General features: G+C 40.9%; 1 protein-coding gene across 5 annotated transcripts in view; it reads left to right on the forward strand.

Annotated features, from left to right (window-relative positions):
• The first annotated feature begins 227 nt into the window (after positions 1–227).
• pfkpa (phosphofructokinase, platelet a) overlaps positions 228–27,535 on the forward strand; it is a 36,391-nt gene continuing 9,083 nt past the window's right edge. The window contains exons 1-19 of one of the 5 annotated variants that reach the window (XM_079576579.1): positions 228–486; positions 4,613–4,686; positions 6,336–6,413; positions 8,562–8,751; positions 8,906–9,071; positions 10,087–10,131; positions 10,209–10,317; positions 12,119–12,214; positions 12,845–12,937; positions 14,305–14,430; positions 14,938–15,002; positions 15,558–15,627; positions 19,314–19,460; positions 20,002–20,072; positions 20,223–20,310; positions 20,986–21,138; positions 25,114–25,266; positions 26,673–26,837; positions 27,110–27,171. In XM_079576579.1, the coding sequence (XP_079432705.1) occupies positions 393–486; positions 4,613–4,686; positions 6,336–6,413; positions 8,562–8,751; positions 8,906–9,071; positions 10,087–10,131; positions 10,209–10,317; positions 12,119–12,214; positions 12,845–12,937; positions 14,305–14,430; positions 14,938–15,002; positions 15,558–15,627; positions 19,314–19,460; positions 20,002–20,072; positions 20,223–20,310; positions 20,986–21,138; positions 25,114–25,266; positions 26,673–26,837; positions 27,110–27,171 (2,045 nt within the window). In that variant the 5' untranslated portion in view covers positions 228–392. Of the gene's footprint in view, positions 487–4,612; positions 4,687–6,335; positions 6,414–8,561; positions 8,752–8,905; positions 9,072–10,086; positions 10,132–10,208; positions 10,318–10,493; positions 10,590–12,118; positions 12,215–12,844; positions 12,938–14,304; positions 14,431–14,937; positions 15,003–15,557; positions 15,628–19,313; positions 19,461–20,001; positions 20,073–20,222; positions 20,311–20,985; positions 21,139–25,113; positions 25,267–26,672; positions 26,838–27,109; positions 27,172–27,535 lie in introns of all 5 variants that reach the window. The other 4 variants (XM_079576576.1, XM_079576577.1, XM_079576578.1 and 1 more) reach the window with 4 other exon arrangements.

The raw sequence follows: 27,535 nt of genomic DNA on the forward strand, positions 1-27,535 counted from the left end.
GCTGGACTTTGTGAAGGACTGGGTCAAACACCACAATAGAGGAACATTTTGAGTGTTTGCAACTGCATCTTTGGATACTATTCGCACGCTGTCACGAACTACCTCCCACCGGTAGCTTAATCCCGCCCATTCCTCACATCGAACCGCCCTCATTGGCTGAAGCGGACCGCACGATGCGACCCGATTGGCTCTCAGACACGCCAATCGCGCTCTCCAGTCGGCTCTATGCAAATGAGCTGGAGAGACGCGGAACAGGAGGAAGAAGAGCAGCAGCATAGCGGGCATACATAGCGAGCCCCGCCGTGTCCTTCAAACTTATCCGCACAACTGAACACGCTTCGGGGTCCGCTGTCGCTTCTCTGTGAACGGGGTCCGGAGGATTTACACGCACAATGGCGCAACCGGACAGCAAGAAGATATTTTTCGAGAACCTGTCAGGCGCTGGGAAAGCCATCGCTGTCCTGACGAGCGGCGGGGATGCACAAGGTAATGGACTCCGGGTCCAGCTTCCTGCGCATTCTGTCGCGCTTCATCGTGTGTAAAACAAGTCAGAAACAACCCGTCGTCACCTGTGCTGCAACTGGTGATAGCTCGAAAGTGTGACTGCTGATCTGGGTGAATGCGTCAGTTATTAATGGCTAAGCGGCATGCTAGCTGACACATTTTTTTTTTTGTTGCTAACGCGCTAATCTACACAGCATCCATCCACACTCATTGATTCGATGGCACGCCGCGCTATTACGCACGGATAAAAAAAACACGTCAAGGTCGAATAACAATGCAGCTTTGTCTCGCAAAAGCCTGCCCCTTTATACCCGAGAGCCATTTCCCTCCCAGCAATTTTTTTTAACCTCCATTCACTTTACAATGAACTTGCATCAGATCACGACACAACCAAACCGGTGCTGGCCAACGTTGTCATTTTGAAATCATGAGGTAAAGATGGAGAGTCAGAAACGTGGGGGTTGTCAAGGACGGAGCCGGGGTGTAGTGATGTCCTGGTTGCACGAAACTTTGAAATTAGATTAGGAGGGGGATAAGTGCAGAGGTTAGCCGCAGTGGAGGGATGCTGGTATCCTGTGTACGTGATGTGCGGCATACATCCTCTCAGTGCGCCATGCGTCACAGAGGAAACCCCAGTCAGGTGGTTCCCGGCTCGGCTCCCGATTGGCCAAAGGGCTGAGCATCCAATTAGAGACACATTTCACTTTTCAACTTGGCTTGACTGCTATTAGAGTGGCATCGTTTTATGTGGACATGTGGTGCTGGTGTTATGTAACCATCAGAACAGTGGGTCACGTAATGGGTGATGCTCTAGCAAAGATGAGAACTTCAACTGTAGTTTCTGCTTTGTTCATTAGTATAAATGAAACGGTGTTACTCCAATAGGTGCATTTTTTTACATGCAGGTGTCATGCTAAGGTTTTTTAACCTCTTAACTCCCGCCTGAACCGAGAGGATCTTTTTCCTCATGTCATCAGATTTTTTCCCCATCATTTTTGTTGTTGGGTGTTCAACTCATTTTTGTAACTTTTTGGTCATTTTTTTGTCATTTTTTTATCACATTTTTGTCATTTTTTTGTCACATTTTGTCACATTTTTGTCACATTTTTGTCATTTTTTTGTCCATTTTTTGGTTATTTTTTCTTCCATTTTTTGGTCAATTTCTTGTGACATTTTTGTGACATTTTTGCCACGTTTTCATCAATTTTTTGTCACTTTTTTGTCAATGTTTTCTCACTTTTTGTCACATTTCCATCATTGATTTCGTCTCAGTTTTGTTGCTGTTTTCACAGCTTTTTTCCAGAAGCTTTTGGACTGGGGTAAAGCCAAACTGGAGAAAATGTGCTCGGTTCAGGTGGGAGTTAAGGCGTTAAGGGGTAATAACCAATCAATCACACACTCATTCACAGGCACCAAACATTCCCATTAAAATCAGTAAACAGGTGAGAAAAAATAGACACCCCAGAAGCAGACCTTCGCTTCTGGCTGCAGTTGGATTGAACCCACAGTATTTCAGTTAGTGGGCAAACCTGTCTGCTAATATGAATGATGTTGTAAAGCAAGTCTGGCCAACAACATAACCATGACGTTCATTCAACTGTTGCTCTTTTATAGTGTTGTTGCCGGATGCTTTGTGATTGTTTTCCCTTAGATTTTGCACTCTAGTTTAAATGAAGTTGCATCAAAATAGTGTTGGATCCCTCTTCACGTCTCAGTTACTGTTCTCTCCATAAGCTTTGCCATTTCGTGAATGCTAACATTATGCATATACTCATTTGTTCCTAGAGGGGGATTTCACAATGAGTTACCCACCGCTCTTCTCTCAGAGCACGTAGCACAGCAGAGTCTCCTTTTCCAACTTCAACCAATGACATGGGAGCACGCATGACAGCATCCCCATCAGTGCCAAAGGGGCTTTGTATGTGCGCCCTGGGCTCTTTGACTGAGGCTGAGTGCTAGTCACGCAGAAGAAGCAGGACAACCTAAGTCAACAGCAAGTTTTTACAAGTCAGGAAGAGTTATGAAGCATCTTTTTTTCGTGTACTTTCGTGGCATTCGTACATCTTTGTGCCTGTGTCCCCGTCTAAATCTCCTCCTGCTGTGTCTCTCGTTGATATGATTAAACCTGACTGTGCACTTGAGCGCTCTTACGTAAGAAGGCATTAGGTCACAGCCGTCGCAGTGGACATGCAGGGCTAAGTAGTTACGAGCCACAGAGCTGCTTGCAACTTGTTTGTATTCGGAAAAAATGTAGTTCAAGGTTAAAACGCAGAATTTGTGTTTCGGAAAATGATCCATAGGCACGAAATTAAGAAAAACACAGCTGTCCAAGCATTACAGCCTCTAGTAATGCAAATGCAATCAGAAGTAGTTATCATATTATGCCTCTATCATGTAACGGTAACAATATTGTCAAATCAGAAAAAAATATCTGAAAGGATTTAGACTTTTTTCCCCCCACAGTACAGTAGTTTTGGCTATTGCTGATTACAAAATATAGCATCATTTACTATTAGGGTGAGTTTCTGAATCATACTTGAATGAGTATTAGGCGAGTACTCACATTTCCTGTTCTAAAAAACTGTTACAATGACATCCCCATGGTCTATTGCAAAATACTTGTGACACATGAAATAAAATGTGATTTCCCTTTTGTGTTCTGTCTCCTGTTTGACCGACAATTGATGAGTGTCACAATCTCACAAAGTGGGAGCAGCTGAATCTATAGGATCTATGAGTTGTTGTTGAAAAGGTTGGTATTTTCCCAGGCTGGTCCTCGCTCCTACTGCATCTTAGGCCTGTAACACAATAAGCCTCATTTAGCATGCAGGTCCATGCAGGCTATAAGTTGTGGTTAGTTAAAATGCTGGTTGCAGCGGTAAGAGTGTGTCATTCTTAAAATAAACACACTCTTCTTGTTTCCTTATTTGCACAGTATTGATAATATTACTAGTGTTCAGCTCGGCCTTTGTGAGAAAAAGATAAGTACACAAAAGACGCTTTGTCTACGCACTACAGGTCTGAAAGTTGATAGCCACTAGTTAAACTCCCCTCAGAGTTGTTTGTCCAACGCTCTACTAAAACATTTAACCACAGAACCCTGCTTTTTGAAGACACGTGAATCGTCTACTTTCATAATACTGCACTATTGTTGTTGTTATTGAGACGTAATTTACGATAACGGCAAAAGGAAATGACATTATGTGATGAATGTCCATATTAAGCTTAACTTTGTTTTCGTCTTGGCCAGCGCTGCCTCACTCTTTCTGAAAACTTCTGTCCCTCTGCCCTTGGTTTGGTAGCTTTGTTGAACTTCTGCCAAGTCATGTTCACTTAGGCTCTAAAAGCAAACCCACCCACCCCATTCTCCTCCTGTTCGGACCTCTCCTTCCTCACAGCCAAGTCCCCGTCCGGCGATTGCATATAATGTGGGTGAAACATTACCATTTATTACGAGCACGGGCGGCGTGTGAGTCATTGAAATTCGAGTCACGAGGTCCTGGTTAGTGGGACTTCACAGCGAGACTTTTTTGGAGGTGGTTGGAGGAGGAGCGGGAGACAATATGCATTGCTGACCTAAAATGGAGAGCTTCAGTGGCATACTTCTGCAGCTCATACCATAGGGAGCACACATAGTTTGCACTTGTGTGGACATAAGTAGATAAAAAAAAAGAAAGAAGGGAAAGTGTTGTTAGCATTCCTTTTCAATTCCCATGAATTTGTGTGGCTCATTTAAAAGTGTTGACTCATTGTTTTTCTTGCAATGCCCTTCCAGTCTACAAGTAATAAAGTTATAATCTACTCGCTTCCTGTTTGTACAGAGGCCCTTGCCATTTATAGACATTAAGGCCACATTATTGCACTTTAGCTCAAAGTGTTGATTAAAGATTGTCTGAAATGAGGAAAAGTGTTTTGTTACTGGATCATGAGGAACTGAGAAAGTGCTTACAAGGGAAACAATGACTATATACAGTATATTCAGGAGATTTATTCTAAATATTTACCTCTGCTTGTTTGAAACAACTCTTTAATTAGCTTTTGTTTCGATTCCCAAATCCTCTTAAAATTGTTCCAAAAAGTAATTTCTTCTTGTCTTTCTCTCCGTCAGGGATGAACGCTGCTGTGCGAGCCGTGGTCCGAATGGGATTATACGTGGGAGCCAAAGTTTATTTCATTCATGAGGTATGCCTAATATCCAACTGTAGCCCATATTATTACATGTGAAAAAGTCGACATGTTTGCTAATTACTTAACCTGTTATCTTTGGTGTATTTGTCCACACTTCATTATAAGAGCTCTGGATTACAAGAGTTAAATACTGTTTACACGGCAGAGCAGATGTCATTGTGAGCTCAGCCCTGATCTCATGTTTGATCTGCACATCTGCCTCCTCATTAAGAGCGTGATTATGTAACTCACTGGGGGCATGGGAGGACTAGGCCACGCCCCCTACTGGCAAACTGCAGCGCTCCGTCACGATGCCACACATGCCACTTGTAGACTGAATATGATTGCAAAAGATCTGAAAGATTTTTTTTCTTCTATTAGTTATAACGGAAGTATAAGTTTGTATCTGCAAGTCCCCGAAATAGAAATCAAAAGTAGTGTTGTTCCAATTCCATTGTTTTTACCATGCACGTCTGCCTGTCCCGTTATTTCCCTATGACTTTGTATTGGTGTCTTGTCCAAAAAAATAAATGGCTCAAGTTTACATGGCAGGCAGTGAGTTACTGGTGTCACTAGTGTTAAAAAGCATTGTGTCACCGTAGGTGTTTATGTCTTGAAGTTGAAGCAAATTGCTATCACTAAATAAAATTGAAAATAGCGCCAAGATTTATAGTTATTGAATTTTTGTGGTGTTGTTTTTTGATACTGGCCAATTAGCTCTGAAATGAATAAAAAAGTCCTACCTCAATAAACACAGACATTTCCTGCAGTCAAGAATTTACAAACAACAACGAGCACTAAAAAAAAGACGCTTAAGCCCAAAACCACATTCTTTAAAGGAACAGGCCACCGTTTTTCCATCTTGTGATTTGTTGTTACCTGAGCTTAGACGAGTTGATGCGTACCTTACTGGTCTTTGTGCCCATGGAGGAGCGTGGTAGCCTCCAACTTCACCCCGTTTGGAGCTATAGGAATATGCTCGGAGAAGCCAAATGCTAACAACATCTTTGGTTGTTTTGTGTGACTGAGGGCACGCACAAAGACCAGACAGGTACGCATCAACTCGTCTAAGCTCAGGTAAGAACATATCTCAGTATTGAAAAACAGTGGCCGGTTCCTTAATGTGCCTTATCAAGGACATCACCCTTTGCTCCTTTATTTTGAATTTCTGCTTTTACTCTAAAGCCTAAGTGAGGCCCTCATTGAACATTTGTGTTTATTTAGCACCTGTAGAGCCTTCATAGCCAGGATTTAGCTGTCTGTGTGAAAGCGCTCTGGGTGTTATCTGTAGTATTAGCCACACAGACTAAACCGTGTACCTTATAATAAAAATATTATTTTAAAATCATTATTGAATTTATTTCTTGCTGACACCAATATCTACGGTCTTGTTATGAGATTGGAACAACACCGAAATGGAAGTTAAACATATGATACTGTACATTTTAGCTCACTAGAGGGTTATCTCCGGAAGATTACCAATATTGATAAAAGATCCTGTCGGTTTCATTATAAGTTGTTCCTGGTACAGGGCTTATAATGTTTATTTTTTTACACTGTTTGGTGTTCTTCTAACTATGCTCATACAATTACAGGACCACAACACCGTCTGTTCATTTTGCTGTTGATTGTAATGTTTTCTTATTGTTTCCCCGTCTCTCCAGGGTTATCAGGGGATGGTGGACGGAGGAGACAACATTAAGGAGGCCTCTTGGGAGAGCGTCTCCAGCATGCTGCAAATCGTGAGTAACATATTATAACGGCCTGTCCAACTGGGGCAAAGCACGGTTTAGAGTTTATTGTAGAAGTGCTTTACACAGTACTAGAAAGAAGTGGGTTACTTAAACAGCCGAGGTTTACTAACAAACTAAACTAAACAGGCAGTCATGGTGTCATCTTTCAGTTGTTAATTTACTGGTTTGGGTTTGTTTACGTCTTGTGAAAGTTTGGGAACTCTGTATTACATTATAGATAATATATTGTTGGTCTTTTAATATATAACCGTTTATTTGTCACGAGTAGTTTTGTCATGTGTGGTTTAGTTTTATGAATGATTAAAGTTTTTCCAATGGGGAAACTTTTGACCTGTTTCATCACGTGGCATTATTTTTGAAGAGGTAGAGACACGTATAACTGAGGAACTTATATTAATGTGGCTTTTAATATTCCTAAACTATTCACTACTGTCCAACATTTATCATGGAGATAAGCTTCTATCTTTTTCTTTATCACATTTATCCACTAACTGAACAGGCTGTCCATTTACACAAGCAGCCCCCACGTCTGCCCAAAGCTGAATTATGGGTAATTTCTCATCTAATGATCACACGTGCAAATGGACTTGGAAGTCGTTCAATCTTTTAAACGTGTTAGAAATCAATTTTCTGTGGCCTCATTTACATGATCGAGTCTGGCTCTGCTGGACTAACATCTCCTGCTGGAAATAAATGAGCTCTCAGAAATTATCTATCAGAAGTTGTTTTTCTTTTTATAATTCGACAACACATTAAATCTCTGTATGGGATCATTGGGATTATATTGAAAACATGGATAAAACGTAACATTTTGGACAAAAGCATCTTGCATTAATGTTCCTGTATTGTGTGAGCTTCCAATATCAAACAATCTGCTTTGGTGGTTGCTGATTGATACTGACACCTAGAGACTCAGAACACTCTAGTTTCCTACTTTACACCAAGACTTCATTCTAGGATCTTATTACCTCCCCCTGGTCAGATGAAGTGACTAACAGGAAGATTAACCAAGCAGAGTGCTCTGTTAATACGACAAACATGGCGGCTTAAGCAACTGAAAAGAAAAGGATGAAAATGACACATGAATCAACAGGCAAATCAAGTTAGGGAACGGTGAGATCAGTTCTGAAGTCGGCTCTGATGTAGAGCTGGGTACCGTTGAGCGAGGACCAGTCTGGTATCGGGGGAAAAAAGTGAAGTATTCTTCTGTCTTTAGATCCAAGTTTTGATACTGTTGGTCCGGGGACAGGATTAAAGGAAGTGACTTGGTTGTTTCAGCTCAAGTAAATGTTTTTTGTCCCCATTTTATTATTATATAATTATTATTATCATTTTTTTTTATTTCCTTTTTTATTTATTTTTTGCCCGATGTTTGCTCAATGTTTTCCAATTTATTTTTGCCTTTTATTTTTTAATTTTCCTAATTTTCCCCCTCATCTTTGCTCATTTTTTATTACTAATATTTTTCCTATTCCCCCCATTTTTTTTCTTATTTTTGTCCCAATTTTTTCTTGTTTTCCCAATTTTTTCCTAATTTTTGCTTATTTTTTATTAGTAATATTTTCCTCTTTTCTCCTCCATTTTCCACAATTTATTCTTTATTATTGCCACAATTTCTCCCAATTTTCTCTCATTTTCCCCCCTAATTATTCCTAATTTTTCACACATTTCCTGACACTGGAGATGAACCTGATATGGTAAATTTGCAGATCTTCTAGACAACAAATATTTCAGTATAGGTATCAGAAAAATGATCGTTTAGGTATCGGTATCGAAAACCAAGTATCGTTAAAATACTGGTATTGAAAAAAAAGGAACGGTAGCCCTACTCTGATAGATGTGGAGATATTTGAGAGGAAATGTCTTCATCCTCATTTGAGTGACAAACAATTGTGGAGCATCCAAAATTGCCTGGCTGACATGAGTTGCGATGGGGACAGTTCCAGATGCTTCTGCTTTTATAAAGAAAGCAGGACTGATTGGAAAACCCCACAGGAGCTGCAGTTTAACACATGCTCTGTCGCCTCCATCACAATTTGGTCCTTGTCCATTCTCCATGCTTTGAACACATTGCAAAAAACATGGCCTAAAACGATGCAAACTAACAGCCTTCATCCCTTCCTTCATCATAACCAGGGAGGCACTGTCATCGGCAGCGCTCGATGCAAAGAGTTCCGCGCGCACGAGGGACGCCTGAAGGCAGCGCATAACCTGGTCCAGCGCGGCATCACCAACCTGTGCGTGATCGGAGGAGACGGCAGCTTGACGGGAGCCAACCTTTTCAGAGAGGAGTGGAGTGGACTGCTGACTGAGCTGGTGGAACAGGGTACGTCAGCGCAAACCAACATCGCTGTGCTTTGATTTCCTCCCAGACAAATGAATAAATGCAGTGGACGTCGCTTGGAGATATGATAGTAATGCTGTACATGAACTGATACAGGGCTAACGGGCTAACTCTGACTTATTACTGTGTCTTTCAGGTGCTATTGAAGAGGAGTCAGTTCAGAAATACTCCGCGCTGCACATCGTGGGGATGGTGGGCTCCATCGACAACGACTTCTGTGGCACTGACATGACAATCGGAACTGACTCGGCTCTGCACAGAATCATCGAAGTGGTGGACGCAATTATGACGACTGCACAGAGGTGAGATGATAGAAATCGCAAAAATGCCTGTAACAGTACCCAGCCTGTCCCAACAAATGCGTACATAATGTTAGCCGTCGAATCCTGGACCCAATTTAAATTGAACGTTCTATCCTATACAAATGAATAGGAAAAACAGGAACAACACTAACATATGTTTCTTTTTCATTAACATATAATATAAGATGGTGTTTAGTGGCCACTGGATGTCTATCTGACCCACAAAAAGCAAAAAACTTCACTGAGCATAAATGCAATCATAGTTTCTGTACAAGCTTTGATTAGTTGCCGTTAGCATTAGCATGTTGTTGCTAGCCGCGGCATTCTGCGCGACGATCAAACATACAATTATGGAGATTGAAACTAACTCAGTGATTGAATCTAGGTTCTGTGCTTCAAAAAAACCTCAGTCAAAAAATGACTGAGGTTTAGTCAAAAACTAACTTAAGTCTAACTTGTTGCTAACCAATTTTCTTCGCGGTGTTTCTCTGTTCCGAGTTTTTTAAAGCTCTAAAATTAAAATCTATCGATCTTAAAAAGCCCCAAATATCAGCCCGATATATCGACCTCTAATCTGGATCATTCATAATTTGCGATTATCGATGGTTAATGCTAATGGCTCTAGGAAAATACATTGTGCAGGCTAACAGACTCTGAAAAGTCTCCCGGACTAGCCGACTTGCTATCTGCCTGCATATGTTATGATGGAACGCCATTTATCTTTTTTATTTCTATGGATGAGACACTCAGAACTCCTGCAGTATTATGAAACTATTGTTGCATTGCACAGATGTGATTTTTTGGTACGTCCTTCCTGTTTGAAGTAGGAACACGATGGTGTAAAATCTTCAGTAAGAGATTTCACAAGAACAAGGCTGACACTGCCAGTTGTTTTTTTTTTCACACGCTGGAGCATCCTGAAATGACTAAATAAGTAACATGACATTTAGCTGTTAATGGAAGCTTTTAACAAGCGACAAAATGCTGTGTTGCTGAAAGACTTCTGATCTTGCAGCCACCAGAGGACCTTTGTTTTGGAAGTAATGGGCAGACACTGCGGGTAAGCACCTTTTCATCTCACTTAAGTCCATATTAAAGAACCTTTCAGAGAGAAAAGCTGTTGCTGCTGCTGTTTAGGTACCTGGCCCTGGTGAGCGCGCTGGCGTGTGGTGCAGACTGGGTGCTGATTCCCGAGATGCCTCCTGAGGACGGCTGGGAGGACAAAATGTGTCAAAAACTGTCTGCGGTAACGAAATCGCACCTCATGAAATCTCCATATCATTGTTATTGCCCACATTTATATCTATCTAATGTGAATCTTCTCCTTAACAATAGTTAACAGAAAAAAATCATGTACCTGTTGTGTATGTCTATGTATTGATTTGAGTGATGTAAAATGCGCCATATTGTCCTTGGATTCAGACGCGTTCGAGGGGCACCAGGCTCAACATTATCATAGTGGCAGAGGGAGCCATTGACAGACATGGGAAACCAATTACCTCTAGTTTGGTGAAGGATGTGAGTACATTTGTGCCAAAGACAAAGGGGAAACCAGGAGCATGGAGGCCTCAACGGAGAGATTCCAACTGGCAACCTCCTCGTGCTGATGCTGTATGTTTGGGGCTATGCTCACACTGATTTAAAGTTTGATAGAGTAGATGGTGTTCGTATTCCAAATGCTGAAGTAACCAAGTCAATACAGACCCGAGGGCTGAACAACAAATCATAATGTGAACTTTTGACCTGGCCAAAACAATGGTAGCGCTACATAAAAGTCTTCCTGTTTATAGTTAGTGGTTTTCTAAATTGAACCAGAAAAGAAGCATGGGCCAAATCATCTTATATTTCAGACTTTGGGGCACGTCATCTGTAGAGCTGGGTACCGTTAAACAATACCAGTATGGTATAGGGAAAAAAACGTTTAGGTACTACTGGTATCGAAAAAATAAAAGTATTGGAAGCAGGTACCGAGAAGAAATATAAAATCTTTATTGACATTTGTATGCTGTTGGTCTGTTGAAGAAAAAAAAGTTAAAAATTGGGCTTAAAATCAGGAAAATAATCTCAAACATTTGGAAAAAAGTGGGAAAATGTGAGTAAAATTGGGGACATTTTTTTTTTTAAATGTGGGGGGAAAATGGGAAAATTTGGGGCAAAATTGGGAAAAAATATGCAACAATTAGGGAAAAAAAAAATTATTTCATGAAAACTTTGGGGGAAAACATGTAGAAAATTGGTGGATAAAGGTGGAATAATTGGGCAGACATTTTGGAAAAAAACTTGAAAAATATTGGTTAAAAAAGGGAGAAAAACTTGGAAAGTGTTTTTCTTCCCTTTTGAAAAAAGAACCAAAAAAAGTTGGAAAAAAGAAAACGTGAGTTAAATTGGGGGAAAAACACATGTGGGGAAAAAAATGTGGAAAATTTGGGGCGAAATTGAAAAAAAAAATGAAGGGAAAAAAATTACAATTTTCGTGAACATTTTCGGGAAAATTGTAGGGAGAAAAAGGGGGAAAAATAAGAAAAACATTGAAAGTGTTTTTCTTCCCTTTTTGTAGTTAAAGGAAGATTCTTTGTTGTTTCACCTCAAACAAACGATACAAATGCAAAAGAAATTAATTGGAAGGAAAAAGAACATTATTGATCTGTTTTATGGTTTAATATGACAAATAATTTAGTACAGGTTTCGAAAAAAGTCAGGTATCGGTATCGAAAACCAAGTATCGTTAAAGTACCAGTATTGAAAAAAAATTAACGATACCCAGCCGTAGTTATCTGTAGTGTGAGCATAGCCTTACCGGACGCAGCAGGTTCAGCAAAAATGAATGCTTTGCGTCAGACTAATCCAAACGTCAAAGGAACGCTCAGCTCCTGCCAAGTTTCCAGCCGCAGGAATATCATTAATTGCACAACGGACATATTTCTGGTACGACCTTCGTAACAATCCAATCCCCCGTCTCCAGGCACCGTGCTCTTGAAAGCCCATGTCAACGCCAACGTCTAAGTTTTCTGTCATGTTCTTTGTTTCCCCCACCTTCGCCTCCGTAGAACCGAGCAGGGATGAAAAGGCTGAATATCATAATAATAGCAGAGGGTGCGATTGATCAAAGCAACAGGCCCATTACTACTGACTATGTGAAGGATGTAAGTACAGCGGTGTTGTGAGTACATGATGCAGAGTGAATATGGTGTGTGGACAGTCCCCACCCTTTACATATTTTGACAAACCAGCTTGGACCTCTTGTCGCCACCTCTACTGCTGTCCCGGTGTGGCTTTTGACTCTTGTTGCTGTGTTTCTTGGAATGCACTTTCAGTCACCCACTGGGTAGTTTGTAAGTACAATAACGTCAATCAAAACGCTTTCACGACCACTTCTGCTGTACTAAACTTCACCACACTGTATTTATCAGTCGGTAATTTAAATTAGAGACAGGGATCACTGTAATTTAACTCTAAATTGACTAGTATTGGCAGAAGTTGTATGTCTTTCCTAGAGTCTAGCGCTTTTCTGTTGGGGCTTATGTGAAGTTGGGTTTCCTAGCTAACATGACTGAAAAGTTAGAAAGGCTTGCTTGTGCTTTGCCGTTTCCCCTTCATCTCTGCTTTGTGCGTTGTGTTCGTCCCTTAACTGTGAAGCAACTTGTGTACCCTGTGTATTTTGCGAAATGTGTTACATGTTTTGTATGACAATGCACGGATGTTGGATGTTGTGTGCATGAAAGAGGAGTTGAAACTGAGCCAGATGTAATGCCTGTGTCCTTGCTTCCCGCTAGCTTGTTGTCAAGAACTTGGGATTTGACACAAGAGTGACAATCCTGGGACACGTGCAAAGAGGAGGGACACCGTCTGCTTTCGATCGTATCTTGGTAAGTAACAGCTGATAAAGGGGTGCGGGTATGAAGGATCTATAGATTAGAGTGGAAAAGCATTCATTATTGGTTTAAGCTGATGCTCATTTAAAGGGTCTGTCTTGTGTTCTTTCCTAAAGTATATTTTTGTTTTTAGTATGGAAACAAAATTTGATTGATTGATTGATTTAACAAAAGTCAAAAGTCAGGAGTTTGCTAGCTCTTTTGCCATCTCATTGGCCTGGAGAGTTGGAGACTTGACATGCCGTTGGTCACGGAGATGTCTCCAAGACGTCCCCTGGAGATAAGACGAGTCTCCAGGTGGCCTCGGTCAAAACAAACATGCTCGGCTTCAGCGGAGACCACATAGAGACTTGAAACTCTACATGGTCTCCGAGAGGTCTCCGAGAGGTCTAAGCGGTGTCAAGCAGTTGTGTTGCAAATACTATTTGTTGTCCATAACCTGTGAGACGTTTCCGTGACGTCCCCACAATGCCTCCGCGATCTGTCGGATTCCAAGGAGATCTCAGAGACTCCATACGACTCTTTGAGATCTCTTTGGTATCTGACAAATCATGAAGACATTGTGGGGAGACTTCACAGAAACATCACAGCTGCTTGAGACCACGTAGACCTCTAAGAGACCATGCAAACCTGTTGTTTTCACCGAGACTACCTGGAGACTCGTGTTGTCCAACTAGAGATGGGCCCTTTAGTAAGTCCACATCTTTAGCCTCAAGATTAAGTGACAGAAAGATTGTACACTCTAACAGAGAATATGGCATAGTTGTTGCAGCAAAGTTGAAGAATTGGGCAAAACCAGGATAAAATTCAATCACTGAGTCCACATTCTTCCAAGGATAAAGTATTACACATGTTGAACAATGATATTGCCGAGTAACATTGAAGGCTTGAAACTATATATATCGAGGTACAGGGCAGTGGAAAAAGTGATGTAAATGAACATCGATATGTTCGCAGTTTAAAATTCACAGCGAAGAACACAGACGGCTTCAGCTGAGAGATTATGTTCGGCCTCAGGCGCCCAAAGTACCATGTTTCATATCACACTCTGTTTCTGTCTAAATGATGTGCTTGTGATATTAGGAGAACTAGACTCATGATGACAGATTCGGTGTTGTTTCTGAAATGAAAGTACACATTCTGTTATGCAACACCCATATTTACAGGATCTCTAATCTCTGTATTTTGTGATTTGAGTAAAGAGGCTTGGCATTTCAGAGGGCATTTGGTGTAATGCCAAATTTTCAGGGAAGAAATTGGATGAGGTAGCGGTTAGTAGAGAATGGTCAGAAACATGTCAGTTCTGTGGGAGGATTCAGTCTGCAGTATGGCGTACAGAACTTGCTTTGTTCTTCTTCCAGGCCAGTCGAATGGGAGTGGAGGCCGTCCTTGCCCTGCTGGAGACCACAGCCAACACCCCGGCCTGCGTGGTGTCTCTGTCGGGGAACCAGTCCGTGAGGCTTCCCCTCATGGAGTGTGTGCAGATGGTAAGTCCAAAACACAAAGTAAAGCTACCGACTGTGTTTGCTTGGGATGCAGTAACAAAGTTGCCAAAGGTTATAACCTCACTTTCAATCACTGACAGGGTGAGCTTGGTCAGTAACTTTTGAAATATGACAGTTTCAATTATTGTCACATCCCTATCATCAAATGCAACACAAATACAGAGAGTGGTAATCAGATGTTGTGATAATGTTGACACACAGCAGCACAGATCATTGAGCGCTGAGTGGCTCTAATGTCCGCACAAGAGCTGCATTTACTGAGAGGATTTGGTGGAGAGGAGTTAATGATTATTTCAAGCATTTGGCTCTCAGCCTCTCAGTGAGGTAATGGTAACACATCAACACAAACCAAGAGAAAATGAAAAGGTTATGTAATATGTTTTTATGAACAAGAGCTTAATCTAGAAGTGAGTGAAGCACTTTGCCAATAAAAAACCTAAGAAGTTATGTGTTTGTTCTATAAAGCTGTTTCTTCATTGTTTTTGTCAGACTCAAGCGGTCCAGAAGGCTATGGACGAGAAACGGTTTGAGGATGCAGTGAAGCTTCGAGGAAGGTGAGAGTGACCAGTGATGTTTTTATTTTTGGAACATCTGCAGAGTTCAATGTGGGGTCAATCAGATCAACTGTGTCCAATTGTGGTCGAACGTGTGAAAATGTGCACTTTATACAAAACAATCTCCCTGTACATTGCTGGGAATGCGCATTATGATTTGATAAGAGGAATGACGTTATGAAATTGTGGAAATCTCACACTTAAATTGAAGTTGGGCTGAAAAAATATATCGTCATATCAGGAGACACAACATCCATATCACATTATTGATATTGATACAGCTGATTTAAAGTGACACAGCAACCTAAAACAAAACCACATAGTAGCTTTACAATTGTACGAAAGTGAAGTTAAATTGCTCAACATAAGGTCACAAAGGAATGGGATGTTCTGTGTTGAAGTGGTTTAGTAAATCATCACAATTCCAATCTGCCATACAGTTAAACAGTTTAAAAATGTCATATCCTGAAGCACTACATTGAACTCACTGACTCATTTTCTGTCATATATGATGCAATTAAGAGCTAATTATTTTTAAAAACTATGTATTTGCAGGAGTTTTCAGAACAACTTGAGGACGTATAAACTGCTGGCGCATCGGAAACCCGAGTCGGACCTCCCCGTGGTGAGAGCGCCCTTTCTCTCCCTGTGTTTCCTCCATCAACACAAAACAAAAACACTGGCACAAAAACTATTTTCACCCAAAGCAAAGCTCCCTGTCCCCGTCTGTGGATGTGGGCGTTTACTCGGTGAACCAGGTCTTTCTAAATCCCAAAGGTGATGTATGTTTTAGTATCTAGTTTATAAAATCTGCCTGGTCACGATGACTCAGCCGCTGCAGCCGAGGAGACGGCGTGATGCACGTGAGGCTCTCAGGGGGAGATCTTAAAATAAACCGCTGTCACGTTCATAGGCTTGAGATCAATGTTGGTGCAGGCTCATACACGTCACAAATTAGGATAATCTGACTGCACTTGTACACCCACATTCACATTACATACACATGATTTCATTGTACTTTTTCAATAGGTATGATCCCCACATTATCTTTGTTTCATTATTGAATACCTTGTTCATTTCACCAGCTTGTAAAAGGTTTGACACAGTTTAAATCAACATTTTAATTCTTGCTTTGTCAGTCAGTAGACTTGAGGACCAGTGTGTAGTTGGTTATTTGGCTGCACTAGATTTCCTTCTTGCCTATAATTATTATGAAAAATTCTTAGGCAAATGAAGTACAAACCTCGTTGACAAACTCTTATTTTGTTGTTTTGTGTGTTTTAGTGCTGGGAACTGGGAAGAATAATTCTCACTAAGTGCACAGTTAGATCTGTTGCTGTATGTGTCAGTAACAAGTCATCTGCGTTCACGGTTTTTCAGCTCATGCGCTTTTAACAGTAAACATTAGTCAGCTCAATGTGACAGTTATTGGTAATAAACTATTTGTCCTGCAAAGAACTGGTTATCTTACTACAATTTGATACATTTATTAGAAAGTATATTAAGTCATTTTGCGCGGCCACCATTTAACTTAGCAAATAGATAAAAGCCTCCTATTGGATAATTACTGCATGAGCAAAAAGTTCAGGGTTTCTGCGGGACATTAAAAAAGCATTAAAAGTCATTGCATTAATGATGCCAAAATGAAAGCCTTAAAGGGACTATACGGAGTTTAAAAATGTTAAAACTAAGTACTGTCATTCCCCTTCATGTTCCCCTGTTCACCACAACTGCTTCTAAAATCCTGCACTGTCACTCAAAAATATGTTAATTCGGGTCCGAAGTGCCGTCATGCACAAGCTTAATATAGAAGCTTTCAGTTACACGTAAGACCTGAGGTGGCAGTAGTGAGCTTAAAATGACTAACTTGCATCTAGCTCCTTTTAAGAGTTATTAAAAAGCATTAAATTGGCTTCAAATTGGCATTAAATCTAAACTTGACTTCGTGTCAGTTGTTTGCAAGCACAAATTTGTCAAAAATACAAACATTCTGGTCCAAAGCGACTCAAAAGTTTCCCATTGTGTCAAGTTTGCATCTGGATAACAAAATCTCCACTCGTTCCCCTGTTTGACGGAAAGATTTTTGTTAGTTTGTGGCATTAAAATATAGTACATGGGCATTAGTAGTAGGCAATTAGTAGCTTCTAATTTCTTTAACAACCATGTGAAAAGAAAGTTAGTTAGTTAGAAGGGCGAAATCACTGACATGTATCAAGCGGAGAAAGATGAAGCTGATTTAAATTGTGTTAATAACCGTCCATCAATACAAGATCTTGGTTAAATGAATGGAAACGCTTGGAAACGGATGGAAATAAATCTTCTGACATTACCGACACTTATCAAAATAATGTCTTGCTGTAATCAAAGTTAAAGGCAGTTCTTTGTCTCTCTTGCCACAATTAAAACACTATATATTATGGGTGACACAGGGGAAAAAAATTGTTCGAAATGATGTGCAAAGTTGTCCAGAATATAATGTGAATTGCATCCTTTATTCTTGATGCTATAATTATCAAATGTTAAACTAATTAACCTAGTAATTGGGTCTGAGATCGCGGCGGTGCTCGTGAGAAATATGTTTTTTTGCTAAATCCGCTCCTTATTATTCAAGAAGGCGTGTGTAGATTGCTCACAGGACTCGCCGTAATTGCCGATCCATCCGAAAATGCTCTTAATTTAATTGCCGCTGTGAAATGAATTGTGGCTAATGAACAGTTTGTATCTGTTGTGCTGTGCCTCGTCACTGGCTCATTATTGGCAGAGACAGCTTGTGCGGCGCAGGTGTTGTTTTGTTCTCACATGACAGAGGGATGTCGTGCTGAGCCCCCCGGAGTGTGCGCAGTGCTGTCTGCTGTTTCCGTGAGAGGAGACAATCCTAACTCGGAGCGCTGATGTGCAGAGGCAGCGCGCTACTCCTCACGCTGGGGCTCAGGCCTAAAAGGTTTCGGTAATAACCGCTGTCGCCGCAGCGTGAAGCCGAAACAGACCGGGGAGCTCGTATTGATTGATCGCCCGCAGAGCCTAAATAAGCCGGGAACAGGCTCCTGTACTCGGGTCGTACTTTGATTTATTGTCTGCTGCACCTGAGGGAGTTAACAGCCACTGAGTACAGCCTGGTAGTCAGGAAACAGTCAAGAAAAGTAATCTCGATATTGATTTCTTTATTGGAAAAATGCATCATTCAATCAAAAGGATGAACAGTTGGGAAAAAGAAAAACAATGAGAACGATATCCAACAATGAAACAAACAAGCAAATGAAATCTCCAGCTGTCGACATTAGGGCTGTGACAATATATCGATCTTGCAATATATCGCGATATTTTGCGGGACGATATTGATGCTTTAGATGACGTCATGCATATTGATGAGGTAGCAGTGCTTTTACAGTCAGTAGAGGCCAATAATGATCCAGAACAGCAGAGGGCAGCCCCTTGACCCAACTGTCACACAAATACACCAAGTTTAGTTTAGTTTTAATAATTGTACTGATCTATTCTTTTTGGTGGTGATATAGTGTTGTTGATTTCTGGAGAAATTCATGCAGTCCTTATATTTGAAGAGTTTAGTGGTGCTAGGCTAGTGCTAGGCTAGCGCATGTCTATGGTAACTAGTAGCCTGCATTAAAAACCTCTTCAAAATCATGGGGTCGTCCTCCAAACGTTGCCATATCTGATTTGTAGAAAGGTCCTGTGTGAATTCCACATGTAGTAATGCCGGCTGCAGGTAAACAAACTACTGTAGATCCGGTAACCTAGCAGATCACTCCGCCGCTGCGTAGCTCACAACCAGGAAGCTGATGCTGCTCAAATATAAGTTATTTTAAATGCAAAATGGCTATATTAAAAAAAAAAAAAAAAAACTCAGTCAACACAGACATTTATATCGGTTGTCTGGTGTTATAAGTGATTTGCCTCAGGTGCACTGTGTTTGGGTCAGACTGTTTTTAATGCAGGCTACTAGTTACCATAGACATGCGCTGGCCTAGCACTAGCCTAGCACCACTAAACTCTTCAAATATAAGGACTGCATGAAGTAAAAGTATATATATCTCTCCAGATATCAACAGTCGAAACGAAATGAGGCCCTATGTCAAAATTCCTGAAATATCCCTTTAAATGTAAGTGAAGTGATGCCACTGTAAATTAGTATGTTAAAAAAAGGATCGGATCATAAGGTTGCCATTATCGTGAGCCATGTATCGCGTATCGAATCGTGAGTTACCCAGAGGTTCCCACCCTAGGCCACAGTGAAGCAGAAAGTGATTGTTTGTCTTTCGATCCTCCTCAAAATGCCCTCATTTTTGTTCACAGAGTAACTTCAACGTGGCGGTGCTGAACGTGGGTGCCCCGGCTGCCGGCATGAACGCAGCGGTGCGCTCCGCCGTCAGGGTGGGCATCTCCCAGGGGCACAAGATGTTCGCCGTCAGCGATGGATTCGAAGGATTCAGCAAGGGACAGGTGCGTACTGGATTAACAATGACAATATCTGGCCAGTGTGTGATTATGTACATGCAGTATATATTTTAGATTAATGCCAAATTCTAAGTGCATACCTCAGCCCTAACTTAATCCAGTTCAGTTATTATCCCACTCTTTCATTTTAGTAACCAGAGTGCACCACAGACTTGTTGCTTTCCACAACTTCTGCCCTTAAATTTCCATAATTGTTTTATGGGAAATGTTCCTATTACCCTGCATTTATCTGAACAGTCTTTTGTATCAGTGCTTGGTTAAATTTCCACCGAAGCCTCTGCCAAAATCAGGCTGTGCCAAGTGACTCAAAGCAGATTTGTCCAGCCACGGTAATGGATTTCTTCACTCAGCTGCTCTGGGACTTTCTGCTACACATCGCACTGATTTCACTCCAATTGGTCCTTCAATAAGATAAAAATAAAAACTCTTTCTGACTCCTAACTCTAGCACAGATAATGGAAGTCTGGTGTGTGTAATGTGATGTTTATACTAATGAATCTAAAATGTGTTGACTGTGTTTTCTCAGATTAAAGAGGTCAAATGGGCCGACGTCGGCGGATGGACTGGCCAAGGTGGATCACTGCTGGGAACTAAAAGGTTTGCAGTCTTGCTCTTGCTATGACACGGAAAACAATGCATCCGGTTCATCCTAAGTTATTGTTATGTCCACATCACACAATGAAATACATCAATAAACCACATATTGTTTAATAATGAGAAAGATATTTGTTTTACTCTTTCCTCCAGAACACTCCCTGCAAAACACGTGGAGAAAATAGCAGAGCAAATGAAAAAGCACAATATCAGTGCGCTGCTTGTTATCGGTGGATTTGAGGTACGCATTTATACTTTCAAATCTGATTTGAGAAGAGTACTTTACATCTGCAACACATACTGTAGTAAATGGATAAAATACATCATAATATTCACATTATTTTGCATTGTTGTCAATATACTTATATGTTAATGGCTATTACATGCATTAAATATGTGATAATGAAGCTTTTAAATGCTGTCATGTACAGTTTAGGGCTGCACAGAAAACCAAAAGTATAAAATATAATAATGTCAATGAACACTAAACATAAGGAAACATATTGAGCTGATGTTTTGATATGTTGCGACTGTGCAGCCCTTAAACCAGTTTATGCCTTTATTCTAATGTGTGACATAGAGCAGACGTCACCTGTCTTTTCCGAACCATCTCACGCAGCCTTGTTAGCAGCTCACGGCTTGACTCTCTTGTTTCAGTACCATGTTTGTGTATATAGATGTGTACAAGTGTGTTGTAGTAGAGTGGATCCTGTCTGTTTCGCTGCTGTCCGTTGTGATAGACCTGGCTCCTCCCTTGGCACCTTCACTTTTACCTTTTTTCTATGTGGCAAGTAGCACCTGTTCACCGGCCCCCTCCTGCCCACCACTCTCCCCTCTATCTACCCCGCGCCCCTCCTCCAACGCCCTGCTTAGCGTGACCGCGGACTAAACCCCCGGCTCTGCCCCCCTTCCCCAGGCCTTGCTGTCGCTGCTGGAGTTGCAAACGGCGCGCGGCAGATACGATGAGTTCTGTGTGCCCATGGTCATGGTGCCCGCCACTGTCTCCAACAATGTGCCGGGCTCAGACCTCAGCATTGGGGCCGACACGGCTCTCAACGCCATCACGAGCGTAAGTGATGGGCCAGCGAATGCTAACACGCTAACGGGCGAGTCACGTGGAATGGTATTACGTACATGCATGTGTGGCACAAAGGGAGGCTGAGAGCTGAGGAGAAGCGGTTCTTAGCTTTTGGTTTGTTTCAGAGGAGGTGTAAGGCACTGGTTAGGGCTGTGAGCCGCAGAAGAAATTAAATTATCAGGGCTGTGGACGCTGTAATTGTAGAAAAACTGCGCGTGCAGCTACATCATTTAGGTTTACAGTAATGGCATGATAATAGGACATAAATACCATTGTCACTGGGATAACAAGGCAAAGGGGCGAAAATACAAACCTTTCTTCCAAGTAATTTACCGTGTAGAGGGTTAGGCTTATGATTGATTACATTGTCATGAAATTAAGTACAGGTGTGCCGTGTTTCCATTAGGGATGCAACGATTCACTTTCGAATTTTGATACAAAGGTCACAATTTCGGTCCGATTCAATACATTTAATTTGCGGAACAAGAAATACAAGATCTATTGACAAACAGAACTTCTGCTGTATTATACCAAAACATGTTTTGGTATAATACCAAAACATGTTTTGGTATAATAGCTATATTCAATGTGCCTATTCGATTCGAGCATTTTAATAATAAAAATAATAATAATGCATCGGTTTTATGTAGCACTTTTCTGGACACTCAGAGACGCTTTACATTGCACTATTCGTTCACTCCATACTCAGTGGTGGTAAGCTACTACTGTAGCCACAGCTGCCCTGGGGTAGACTAACTGAAGCGAGGCAACCAGTCTGCGCCATTGGCACCTCGGACCACCACCACCCACTCACACACTCGCTACATTTGCCAGGCATCCTGGTGTTACCAAACGGTCTCCCATCCAAGTACCGACCGGGCCCTTCCCTGCTTTGCTTCCAAGGTCTGACGGGAATGGGCAGAGCAAAGGCTGTATGGCTTTACAGTAACTCACTCATGAGCACTACTAATGATAATAACATGTCAGTATCTCATACAATTGACATTACTTTGACAATTGATACAGCCTATTCCCTCCTGAGTTTACCAGGTAAAGTGCTCAGAACAACCTTTGTAATGTAATCTGCTGGTTTCCTAGAGTATAAAAGCAGTCATTTGCAACCACAGAATAAGTCTGCAGCAAATGTTCCAACAGCACAAGTGATTTTCTTGTGTTTATTGGAGGCGGTGTTACAGGCTCTGACAATACTCTTGAGATTTTCACCTGGTCTGTCCTGCACTCAGACAGCTCGCCTGAGTCATGATGCTGGAGATGAGTGCTCATGACTCAGGAGACACCATTATCTTCTATCTTCTATCCCATGGTTGTCAATCCTTCAGCATAATATCAAGAATTGTTGCATCCCTCGTGTCCATAAGTAATTACACTTTTAGTCACGATTCTTCTTCCAAGTTGACGTAACCAGTGCCTTACCCTTGCAGATTAAGAGGTAGTTGACCGGCATACTTATTTTTAATACAGAGGCAAATACATGCACCAAACACCATAGAGGGACACTTAAAATGCTCTCAGTTAAGCATGAGTTTAGATAACTGCCGGTCCCCTAAGGCCGTCCGCCCTTCAGTATCAGGTAAGTAAAGTGAGTGAGAACATGGAGGCATGCTGTGTGTCGTGACCACATGTTTGCTCTGCCTGCTCCTCTAGTGGTGTTTGTGTCCATTACGTCTTTGTCCTGAAGATGTGAGGCATGTGTTTGACGTCTGTGGTATGCTCCTGCACAGAGGACATACTCACAGCCGGTAGATGTAGTCGCCGCCTGCTGCCTGTTTGAAGACGTTAGACGAGAAACTAATATGTCGGAATAAAGCGTGTCGGGATCTAGAGACGCCTGCTTTTTCTTTGGTCATCGTTTTAACGCAAGCTCTAGCTGTGATCGAAATCTGTACTAATGCAGGGAGGGAATATCGCCAATGGCTGGATTATGTGTACGTTTAGTGATGTAGATCAGTGGTTCCCAACCTTTTTGGACTTTTTAGTGGCACTTTTCGTACCCATTTGTTAACAGGGTTTCCGCAAGACATTCAAAACCCTTCAATGTCACCAAAAAGCAATACATTCGATTCATACTTGCATTAACTCTAAATTTATTCGAAAATTATGACCTTGCTCAACAATATTTAGTGTATAAGTTCATTGAAAATACCAAAATGATAGTTTAAAACATATTCAGCTGCAAATGTTTTGTTTATAAGTTGCCTGTTTTGTCCAAATTTCTTTCCACAGTTTGATGAAATGTTTGCAAGTCCTAAGAAAATAAATATGCATCCTTTTTTGTAGCATGTAGCATTTGGGCATTAAAAATGTCATTAAAAATTAGGGCTGAACGATATTGAAGTAACTTGCGATATGCGATACGGCTGTGCAATATCGCAATAACGATATTATTGCGATATTTCACTAAACCATTTCAACACTAATCGTAAGTAACTTGTTTTCAGCAAATTGTGTCAAAAGAGCACTTAAAAAAGACTGCTAGAGTTTGCAAAAAATATGTGGATCTCAGTCCGATGAAGACTTAAATGATGCGATATGTTGTGGTTTCTTGCGATGTGGATATTGCATCACCTAATATCACGATACGACCCATTAAAAAGCATTAAATTTGAGTTTCTGTCTAAAGCAGTCACTTAAAAGGACAGTTTGTTCATAAAAAGGCAATGTTGTGTTCTAAATACAACACATCTCCCAACACCATACATTTTCCTGAAAAATATAGCTTTTCCTTTCAGAATAATGTTTAGTTTCACTTTCTTTAAAAATCTGAAATAGACAGTCCTCCAGTACACCAAGTTGGGAGCCTCTGATGCATATAATACCTATAATATATATATATATATATATATATGATGAGTGATCTAGACTTTTGAGTTGAGGATGTGTCTTTCACCTGTCATCCAGGAGGCTTTGGCTACTAACCCAGTCTAGATGACTACCTTTATAAACCCTCATTTATATTTGCTTATTATTTTTTTGTTCTTTTTTCTAGTTACCATAATGCCTTCAATTCATTTAATCTTTTTTTATTTGAGCATCTTCTACACAGGAACAGAGTCTTAACCCCCACCTGAACTGAGCACGATTGTCAAAATTGCAACAAAAATTAAGATAACAAAAGTGACAAAAGAGAGACAAAATAGTTACCAAAACACAACAAAAAAGAGCGACAAAAACATGCCGGAAAAGCAACAATAACACAACCATAAAAGCGACAAAACAGTCGCTGGAAAAAGTGTCACAAACGGGAAAAAGAGCAACGGAAAATGTGATCAAAGCAGTTTTGAAGGTCTTAGCTCCAGTCAAGAAGCTTTTAGGGTAAAACTGGAGAAAATGTACTTGGTACAGGCGGGGGGGTAAGAGGTTCATTTGGTAGAGATACTGGTCCATGGAGATGAGGAAAACGAGACGAGCTTCAGTCATATCTGGCCCAGTCCTCTCTCTTGTTCCAAAAGAAATCTGTAATTACTGCTATGCAACAACATGACAATGATTATAGCGCCGCCAGAACGTAATGCAGGTAGCGGCTCGTCGTCATCTCTGTCATTATCACCGTCATTGTCGTCATGAAGCAGCCACTCTGCCGCCCCGTTTTAAACATGGCTTGCCTTTGCATAGAAACGAACCAAAACCACCTTCATCCCATTTTCCATATTTCCATTCCTTTTCGTAGCCTCCCACTACACTGATATTTTCCGAACCTCGTCCTATCTATCCTATCAACCTCCACTTTCAATTTCTCACTTCCCTGTCCACGAACGTCCTCGCTCCTCCTGTCATCTCTGCCAAAGGGAAGCCATAACCCCTATCACACGGAAAGAGCCGGAAAGGCAGGCCACGCTCGAGCAGACACATAGAGATAAACAGAGTCTCTGTGTGGTTGGCGGGCTTTCCTGTGGCTCTAATAGTGTTTTTTTTTTTTACTTATTTCATACGCCATTGCTGCTCCAGGCACTTGAGAGTCTGCTGCAGCTCTATGACGCGCGCCAATCCTTTGAAGAGTTTTGCATCCCCATGTGTATTCTCCCCGCCACCATAAGTAACAATGTCCCAGGCACTGACCTCAGTATTGGGGCTGACACGGCCCTCAATGCCATCGTGGAGGTAAGGCACAGCGGGGGGAGCTATGTCGGATAAGAGCTACCGTATAATGTAAGCAGTCCATGCTTCACAATGTGGGATTTTGCCATTTTGAAAGCGGAAAAGTTCACAGTTTTCAAATATAACCCATAGCTGAAACTAGTATTTGTTTAAAGCAGTACTAGGGAAGTTTCTCTCGATAACATGAATACTTAGATCAGAGCATATTCCATACTTTAATGGTGTACTCACTGCTTGGACCCTTTTAAAATGGTAAATTCAGGAACCGGAAATAATGAAACCTTACATAAGTGCTTCAATTAGGGGAACTTGTTCTGATTTTGAGTGTCAATTCAAGGTATTTTTGTCTTATTTTAAGCATTCAAGTTAATCTATCTTGTTTTAAGTGACTTCATGCAGCATATTCAATTAGATTTAGTTGGTTAAAGTTGTATTTTTAAAGCGGTGAGAGACAAAACTGGTATCTGTTCAGTATCGGATAGTTGTACCAGACACCCGACATCCCTAATTTGGGCATTAAAATGTCATTAAAAAGCATTACATTTGATCTGCTCCTGTCTTTATAAACCCTAATAAAGCAGTCACTTAAAAGCAAAAGTGCAATGTTTTAAATACAATACTACTCCCAGAACTATACATTTTCTTGCCAAATACAGCTTTTCCTTTTAAAATAATGTTACACAAAAATGGTGGATAGTTTGTGTATTCTAAGCAATATTATTCAATAGGAAATAAGCACAGTAAAAATCCTGTCCCTGAGCAGCCCCTAACCAAAATAAGTTCCCACGGCTCTAGTACCTTAGGATGTGCATTTATAAAATGTACTCTCTAGTTGACATTACTTACAACAACGATGATAGAATCACACTGTTCTACTCTTCTACAGTTATGGCATTAAATATAATTAAAATGTTTGATTCCAAAAGGCATTACATTCTTAGCACGACTGCAGATTTGGCTGAACATTTACCTCAAATGTTTCCCATTGTGCCCAATTTGCTTTTAAATATCCACAATCTTCTATTTACTGGAATTGACACAAGTCTTTAAATATTATTAATTGATTTATTTACGTTTTTGGCACTAGAAAATATAGAGTTTAGACATTAAAGCAATAATTTTCACATAGTACTATAAACCCTGCTATAACTTGAAGAAGTATGATAATATACATAGATTTTATGTTGTTGTGGACATATCAAAAGTTTTTACACATTCCTTCATGTCTCCCACACAAAGTATCTCAAATATTTGACCTTTAACTAACAGCATCGTAGAGTCTCTGTTGTAGGTAGACGCATGCCTGCCTTGAAATGAATGGCGTTTGCTTTGCGGAATGTGCGACGCTTACACTTTTTTGTCTAGAATTTGATGTGTTTCTTACATTTTGAGTCTTTCGCTCACCCCAGACCTGTGACCGCATCAAGCAGTCGGCCAGTGGGACCAAGAGGCGCGTGTTCATCATCGAGACGATGGGCGGATACTGTGGATACCTGGCGAGTGTGGGAGGTCTGGCCTCGGGCGCGGACGCTGTCTATATCTATGAAGAGCCTTTCGATATCAGAGACCTGCAGGTGACTATACAACAACCAGGAAGTCAGAATACCAGTGGACTCACATTATAAATACAAAAATACTTCACGAGCATTAGTTATTCCTTGGATGTTGGAAGGAGGCTTTACTTAGTACCATAAATGTATGTGTAAATCTGATATAGTATTTCTTTCATGGTTGTAGAGACTGCTTTTCCCCACTAGAGGGCTTTGAGTCTCACTGTGTGTCGCAGTAAAGCGCCTCTAAAGCGCCATCTGCTGGCGATCTTTAATTCCTGTCTCTTTTGCTTTAGGCAAATGTTGAGCATTTGACAGAGAAGATGAAGACCAGTATTCAGAGAGGACTGGTTCTTAGGTGAGTGAGTAAAAGAAAAAGTGAAATTGTATATAGCAGTTAATTGTAGATGGTGGCATGTTGTCGCGTAATGTTACAAAGAGGTAAAGAGAAACTTTATTACACATTGATTTGACCATAAAGATGCAACATGATGGAAAATACCTAACTGCAATGTACATTTTCAACAAGTTCAGAGGCATTAACACTTGAGAAAATAAATATGTATTGCTAAACAAATACAAGAATCCCATGCTTTTCAGAATATGCTTTTATTGGTAAAAAACAGGGGTGTTAAACTCATTTCGGATCCCGGGCCGAAATATAGCTCCCACGGTGGGTCGCGGGCCGCATATAATAGAGAACATTTTTCCAATACATTTAT

Source organism: Gobius niger (assembly GCF_951799975.1).
Source record: "Gobius niger genome assembly, chromosome: 18".
Lineage (NCBI taxonomy): Eukaryota > Metazoa > Chordata > Actinopteri > Gobiiformes > Gobiidae > Gobius > Gobius niger.